This window comes from Arachis stenosperma, chromosome 3 (assembly GCF_014773155.1).
Source record: "Arachis stenosperma cultivar V10309 chromosome 3, arast.V10309.gnm1.PFL2, whole genome shotgun sequence".
In the NCBI taxonomy this organism is placed as follows: domain Eukaryota; kingdom Viridiplantae; phylum Streptophyta; class Magnoliopsida; order Fabales; family Fabaceae; genus Arachis; species Arachis stenosperma.
Window position 1 is genome coordinate 167456340 of NC_080379.1, and position 7935 is coordinate 167464274.

The following is a 7935-nucleotide window of genomic DNA, read 5'->3' on the forward strand; positions in this document are numbered from 1 at the left end:
TGAATATAATTTGTGTCCATAATATGTGTCACGTATAATTTTTGTTTGCTCAGATATGACCGACCCTAGCCAATTCATTTGACGTGTTTTCCTTTTGTTTTCTTTCTTGTTTGTTTAGTAAAAAAAAAAAAATTATTTGTGTCCATTGTTATAAGTTGAGCAAGTGTCCATTGCAGAGTTGAGCAAGCAAACACAAAATCTTTTAAATGGGCCCCATGAGAGTCCTTTTCTTCCGTTGGTACTCATTTTGACTTATGAGTATAACCGAGTGAGATAACTCACACCGGAGTTCCAAGCAAAATGTTACAATCATATAGGTAGCTTAAAAAAGGAAATCACCTCACTAGAAATCTTTGGGACCTGTCGGCTAGAAGATGCTAGATATGCCAAAAAATTTGCATTTCACATTACAATTATACAAGCTTACTTACTGTTAAAATGATGACAGGCATAGACAAACAAACTAATACCTATTCTAAGAGTATTATAATAATATAACATGGATATCATATCAAACAAGTTAGTCATCACTTGATGATCCTGGGCCTATTAGCTTGTGACTTAGATCTGGTGCGGTTAACCTTCTTTGGAACATCTGTGGTTAATGCATACATCTTCACAGCGAACAATTCCTCCGGGAATCCTCTCTGATCCTGTTACAATTAAAAGCGGATAAGAGACTCTAACGATAAGGCTCCAACCTTATTTTTATATAAATACGTGTCCACGATAAATAAATAATATTAAATGACGACAGGACGTGGCTTGACATAGTGGAAAAGTGCATAACTAATTAAGAAAATCAGCGTCTGGAAATAAATACCTTGCAAGGTTGAACTATGACATATTGACAGCTTGAAATATGATACTTTTGTTCTAAGAGATAGGCCAGGAATTTCACAAAGATTTGGAGGGCCAACAAGAATATTATATGTTAAGCGTGTCTCCATTAAGGGGAAGTAGAGATGACCAAGTGGATAAAGGATTAAAGAAAAACATCTTGGTTTATTGACCTTTTTGGCACAGACGTATTAAATTGAAAAACCTCTAAAGGCTACTTATTATTAAGTTATAATGGTCATAGTTGAGCATCATCAAGCATAATTGAAAAAATAATAATATATCTAGGAAGCATTGCTCTAGTTTATCTCCAATTTCTAATATAACCAAAACTGGAACATTAAAGAATACTATATCAAAAACATTACTGAGGCCGGTTGAGCCTCGGCAGGCACATTTGGTTTTGAATACCTTTGATTTGTAGACATGCAATCCACATCGAGAAAACAGTTCCTTGAAGTACAAGTCAGATCTTGTAACGCTTCGATCTTCATTATCCAGCACAAATCCTGCAGGGAGCAAAGTAGAAACAAAGATCCAAAACAAAATGGTAAACTTTCAATTTCATGTTTCAGATAAATAAAATAACCACAGCCACTGAAATTACTAACATCATATGAAGGGTTAAATAGAGTTTGGGGAAAAATCAGAAAAAGCAACAGAAGAGAAGCTAGAAACTTCAAAGTTAGATAACCTACATTATCTCATGCAATTTTTAAATAAATATATTATGTGCTCAGAAGTGCTCAAAAACAGTTTCAAAATGTAATCAATTATTCTCTTGGACTGTTCTAAGCTGTATTATATGACTTTGCCAAAAACGTCTCATCCAAAGAAAATGTGTTGTAGTATGTCTTAAGTCTTAATTCAGTCAAGATTTGGGACTTTGGATATACTGTATAGATTTCAGAACAGCAAACTAAGCAAATTCTTTGTTGAATGTTATACATGAAGTAAATCATTCACTGTGAACAGAGGAAAAAAATAAAAGCACCAACAGTAAATTACCACTTCTAGCAAGATTCTCCTTCAAGATGAACAATCCACCTGGTTTGAGGCCAACCTAAAGAAACGTTAGCCAAAGCCATTAGCATGGAAACATGAGACAGTAGTGACAAATTTTATAACTTCATTCAGTACATGTGAGAGATAACAGATATAGTAGAAATATCCTGCATACTTATATGAATAGTGAAACTAAGAGAGTGGAAATGATTGAGTCCACCAGTATTCAATTGAGACAGATATAATAACTTCAACCCAACAAACATCGCAAATGTACAAATTAAATGAAATGTAAGGGTTAAAGAACACATCAAAGTTATAAACCTTCAGTCCACAATATCATTACGATAAATTACAGATGACAGGAATATAGATGACGGTTTATTCTGTATCTCTGAACAAAGAAACAGAGAGACTCACTCATAGTGAATAGCTGAATACATCATATACTATTTATAAATGGTAACTAAATTCTTATTATGTCATCTCATCCAATGAAATATCGCAAGAATAGCTAGCTAGTACCAAGGCATACCACATATATGATAAATGCCAACCAAAAATGATTGATGGATAAATATGTAGACTTAAGTAAATCTATAATTCTACAGAACCTTCCCTAATTCAAATTAATTGCATCAAATGTTCTGCTGGAGGCACTGTAAATGCTCTGATTCCAGAGTAACAAATATTAATAAAACAAAAAAGAGAACTTACCTTTGCCCTCTTGAAAAATGAAACAAAATCATCATCAGTTAGATGACCAATACACCATTGAATCCATATTACATCATATCTTCCAGATTCTGGTGTAAAATCCTACAACAGGAAATGCAAGAGCTGTTAAATGATAAATAAAGTAATAAATCGGCTTTGAGGCTATAAAATGTGTAGTTGGCCAACAAAACATGTACTTATCTATCATGGGCGCAAGGAGGGAGTATGGGGGGAGCAATCATTAAATACCTTACGGTGAAGTACACATACCTGAAGAGGAACACAATAAAAATTAACTGCTTTGTGAGTATCTGAATTCATATGATTTTCGGGGCCCAAAGTTTGACGTGCAGCCTCTAAGAAGTGTGATACTGGCTCAAGAAGATCAACCTGAATTTTTTTTAACGAGAAAATTTAGGGGGGACCGTAAATTGTTCAATTACTTTTAATATATCAAGCTTGAAAGAGTTCCAAAATGAACTTTTAAAAAATCTATATTTTATCAGTAAAAAAGTTAGAGACATGACATCTGTAAGAGAGGCGCAGTCAAGCAGATATGCTAGGCATATAGATTAAAACAAAATAAGTAAAACCTAAACTGCATTACTCATGAGCCAAAAGCACAAAATTAAATTAGGAAAAGATGAGGAGAGGAAGAAGGGGGAAAATAGCCACAGACATTGGCAATTTTAGGCCATGGATATCGGTAACATCAAACTAAAAAGGACATATGCTCCAACTAATTGTAGCACCACTAACAATTAGTTTAAATATGCATCAGTTGATGGATTACAAAAGAACACAAGTTGCTACAGCTAGAATCAGACAGTGTATAAATGCAATGCAAGGATGAAAAAGTCTGACAGACCTCATTGAAGTGTCTTATTAACAGATTTTTTGTAATTCTGCCAATGCCAGAACCGCAATCTGGAATTCAATATATTGCTTATTAGATCTCCCATGAATAAAAATTCAACATTTAAAGCAGTTATACATTCCATGAAAGCAGGTCTCTTTCCCTAACACACTAAAAAGGAGGAGTGAGTACCAAGAGCAACAAGTGTTTGGTGTCTAGCATCAGCTGGAAAACGTTCAGATAAAATAATCTTCAAAAACTCCTCACTGCATTTGATATCAGGTTCGTTCACATTTGCAAACCCTCCCAATACCCCATCCATGGATGCCTCAACACCCTGCTCACACAATCCAGACAAAGCATAAAAATAAAAACAAAAAATCACTACAAGCAAAAAATCACTACAAGCACTCAGCACTATCCAATAATAGTTCATTCATAACCTTCCCATGATAAACCCAATAAGAAAAAGCATAAAGGAATTGAATTTAGCTGAGATATCATAGAAGGGAATGGAGGAAGGATACCTCCCAATAGGAGACGCCGTTACGGTACCAAAGGGTCTTCTTGTTGGGGTCACCGGCTTGCTCGGTCCACATCTCGTCGGGGCTCTTGAATTCACGGCCATCGGAATCTAAGCCGGCGGCGTCCATGCACCTAATTCGACGGTTTGGAGGGAAAGACACAGAACAAGGATGACTACTACCACTACTCAGACTCACACAAGTGCGAAGGAACCCAATAACAGAGCATTCTCTATTACTAAAAGCCCAATTTGCTTTCATTACCTCCATCCAAATCACTCAGTAGTTTTATCAGCCCAACAAAAAACAAAAAGCAAAAAAAAAATAGAAATTTGATGTACTATTCCGTGGAAATATCTCAAAAGTTATATACAACTAAGAGATTTTTGTAATAACAGTTGACAGATTAAAAAAGGACTTAAATTTACGCTTTTGTTAAATAAATTTTAAGTCTTTCTCATGGTTTAATACGCTTTTGTTTTACAAGAGTTTATTTCATACACATAAAATACACAAGGATTAGATATAAAATTATCTCTAACAGTGTGTGTATTATTTATACACCTAGATATTGACATGCAAAAAGGAACCGAAAAGAAATATTAGACATACAATATCATTTCTATATTTCTAATGCTAGTTTGAATTTATCTCTACATAGATAGAAGTATGTATAGAACAAGTTATATCTTGTGTCCCTTAAATCTACTATGGCCTCCATGGGATCTTGTTATTGTATGATTTGCAGATGGCAAAACAAGGGTAGCCTTGTAGGCTCTGGCAATGCTATTAGATATGAAGGCCAAGCTCGGTTGCTCACTGTTTGATTGGTCTATGCACATTAATCCAAGGGATACAGCCTGTTTAACTTGATGAAAACTAGTCTCACCTAGTTCCATTCTCTCATCAATCATCTGTTGCAACTCTTCAGGATCAATTCTTCTCATATACTTAATGAACCCACTTGCATCCCCTTCAAACTCCTCTTGAACCTTCCTATTTAGTATCACTTCCAGCATGAATACACCAAACTTGCATATATCTAAACCAAATAGAATAAATACTGATTAGTGATTACTAAACAAGCTATAAAACCAGTACTATAACCATAATAATAATCAAAGGGGAAGAAAATAAGAAATTATGATTGTGTATGGTAATTGTTTATTAATCTTACTTCTTGTAGTACTAATGTTATGATCTACAACTTTGAACCTTGAAATTAATGGTTCCAAATCTTGAGTCAATAGCACACTACTTGTGTTGAGATCATAGTCAACTTGAGGCCATTCCTCCTGCAGATACTGCATGCATTCTACAACTCCCATTAACACTTTGACTCTATGACTCCATGGTGGTGGAGCAGACTCTGATAATAACCACATTTCAACATTCTCCTTTCTTGTCCATTCTGTGATAACAGCCCTGAATTTTCTGCTCTTACACCACCCTAGAACCCTAACAAGGTTCTTGTGGTCTAACTCAGAGAGCACCTTGCATTCTTCAACAAATTTACGATATCTCTCCCTTGATATCTCATCCCAATACATCTCAATTTTCACTTGTGTGCCGTCTCTCAAGACCCCTTTGTAGATGTGAACAACATCACTCTTCCCTACTAAATTCCTGCTTGAAAAACCAGATGTCGCCGCGTTTAGAATTGCAGGTGTGAAGGTCCTTCTTCTTTGAAGTTTTCTCGGAAGAAAATCAGGCCTTTGAAAACAAAGCCATGCTAAGAATATCACAATCAGAATGACAAGGATGGGAAAACCAACCAATAAGATCACAACCTTCAATGTGAAGAACCTTCTGTGATCCAAGAGTGCACCAGAATGAAGAAAACTTGAAGAATTAAACCTTTTGAAGAACTGTGAATCAGATAGTTCTTCACTCTCAGAGAAGCAGTTATAGGATAGGTTAAGGAAAGTGAGGTTGGTGAGAGGAGAGAAACTCTGAATTGGAATATCACCAGAAAACTCATTGATGCTTAAATCAAGAGCATGGATTTGAGTGCAATGAAGAACATCAATAGGAAAATTCCCCTTCAAAGAGTTGTTTGACACATCAATGGAAACAACGGTTAGGGGGCAATACCTCCAGAAGAATTCAAATGACAAGTAAAGAGGTGCAATGTTTGGACGGTTTCTAAGATCAACTTTGGGGAAGGATTCTATGCAATTGGGGTTCTTTGATTCATTGCAGAGATGGCTAGCAACAATGGTGTATTTGAATATTTCATCAAAGTTCATGGGAGAGGAACTGCAGTACCTAAGCGAAGGGTTATTGAGACAGTTTGTCATGATTGTGGAGTTAAAATCTGGAGGTGGATGCAAGTTTTTTAGGTCTTCTAACACTGTTCCACATAGTGTCATGGTGCATAACCATAACCATGATAGAATATAGAGGTAGCAAGTTGCAGAAATGGTAGCCATGAATGAGTTTAGTCTTTTTGGTTTTCTTTTCAGTTTAACAATTAACGTCCTAATAACGGTTGGCAAAGAAAACTGAACTGCAAACAGGGGAATTTCATGGGAACCAAAAGAAGAAACATTTATTAGTAATTAGTAGGACAATAAAAAGAATAAACAACGGAAGAATGAGTAAAATCCTACTTCCCCTTGTGTTGCGAAAAAGCTTGGGAGAGACTTTGGGAACCATACTAACATAGGGATTCATAATTATCTTTTTATTTTTCAATGCATTTATTTATTATTTTTTAATTATTACTAAAATAAATAAATAATTTTAGATATAATAAATATGAATAAAACTCTACAATCAAATAAAATATTTAATCGTCAACCAACTATAACTCAAATTGCATAATCTCCGTATATTCACTTAGACAGATTCGAGTCTCTCTCCTAACTTTAGAAAAAAATATATTTAATCAAGTCCACCCAAATTGTTGTACACCTTATTTAAAATCGAAATGCATCGAAATTACTTAAGGCCCAGTTTGTGTAACCAATTTAATTAAGCTCATTTTGATAAAATAACTTAAACAATAAATGTTTCTGTTAAAAGTAACTTATAAATAAGTTATTTTGTGTTTGGATTTTTAACTCTAAAAGTACTTATTTTATAGAAATGTGATGAAAAATAAAAGTATTATGAGAGAAGTCATTTTTTTAACTTCTCTATAAGCTCCTAAATAGTTTCTTAGAAAGTTGCAATTTAATTTTGAAAATTACACCAGACATTAATACTACTACTTTTCATAAGTCAAAAATTAAAAAAAAGTTACTTCTAAAGTTTTTCAAACGGACCCTTAACGATGCAGGAACAAATCCAAAGAGGCAAATATAGTTTTATTTAAAATTATTATATATTATATAATTTTATTTTTTGTCTTAAAATTAGAGTAAATAATTGTCTTATATAAATAATTAAATCATTAAACTCAAAATTGAATAACAATAAAAAATATTATTGCCAAATTTTTTTAATAAATTTTCAAATTCTCAAACCTTTAAACTATTTTTTCTCTTTTTTAAATATTTTTCTCTTAATTTTCATATTTATTATCAAATAAAACATACTTTAATATTTATAATAACTAAAAAAAATTTATACATTATAATAGATACATGAAAGTAAATTATTTTAAAATTTGTTTATTTTTTTATAATATTAAATTATAATATTTTAAATAAATTTATTAAAATAATTATATTTTATATATTTTATTTGTAAATATATTTTAAATGCCTATAATAAAGTTATTAGAATAACTTATTTATAGCATTTTTCTAAGGTAAATAATATAAATAAAATAAATGACATTTAATGTTACGTAAATGTTCTAAAATAAAATAGTCTATATGCATGTCCTGAATGATTTTATATAAATCGAAGAATTTACACTTTTTAGTAGTGAATTTAATCAATTGGATTCAATTTATTAATGATTCTATATTAATTTTAAAATATAAATATCAATAAAAAAATATTCTCCATTTGGATTCAAAAAAAATATCTAAAAATCAAAAC

General features: G+C 32.6%; 2 protein-coding genes across 2 annotated transcripts; both read right to left on the reverse strand.

The window, feature by feature from the left end:
* Positions 1-200: 200 nt before the first annotated feature.
* On the reverse strand, positions 201-4188 carry LOC130968944 (alpha N-terminal protein methyltransferase 1). The gene is made up of 8 exons (XM_057894464.1): positions 3946-4188; positions 3611-3755; positions 3431-3489; positions 2833-2952; positions 2563-2664; positions 1849-1903; positions 1252-1349; positions 201-653 (listed from the first exon to the last, which is right to left on the reverse strand). Exons 1-8 carry the CDS (start codon positions 4069-4071, stop codon positions 528-530), a joined length of 831 nt encoding a protein of 276 aa, XP_057750447.1. The 5' UTR covers positions 4072-4188; the 3' UTR covers positions 201-527.
* Positions 4189-4625: 437 nt separating this feature from the next.
* LOC130967261 (probable serine/threonine-protein kinase At1g01540) lies at positions 4626-6374 on the reverse strand. Its single transcript, XM_057892080.1, has 2 exons — positions 5120-6374; positions 4626-4984 (listed from the first exon to the last, which is right to left on the reverse strand). Exons 1-2 carry the CDS (start codon positions 6372-6374, stop codon positions 4626-4628), a joined length of 1614 nt encoding a protein of 537 aa, XP_057748063.1.
* Between the last annotated feature and the right edge of the window lie 1561 nt (positions 6375-7935).

What these genes read in the sequence shown, in the direction of transcription:
- LOC130967261 (XM_057892080.1), bottom strand. Translation starts at nt 6,374, where the DNA reads ATGGCTACCATTTCTGCAACTTGCTACCTCTATATTCTATCATGGTTA. An exon ending in TAACATTAGTACTACAAGAA is followed by an intron (nt 4,985 to 5,119) that starts GTAAGATTAATA and finishes TATTTGGTTTAG; the next exon opens with ATATATGCAAGTTTGGTGTA.
- LOC130968944 (XM_057894464.1), bottom strand. Translation starts at nt 4,071, where the DNA reads ATGGACGCCGCCGGCTTAGATTCCGATGGCCGTGAATTCAAGAGCCCC. An exon ending in CCAAACACTTGTTGCTCTTG is followed by an intron (nt 3,490 to 3,610) that starts GTACTCACTCCT and finishes ATTGAATTCCAG; the next exon opens with ATTGCGGTTCTGGCATTGGC. An exon ending in TAATAAGACACTTCAATGAG is followed by an intron (nt 2,953 to 3,430) that starts GTCTGTCAGACT and finishes AAAAAAATTCAG; the next exon opens with GTTGATCTTCTTGAGCCAGT.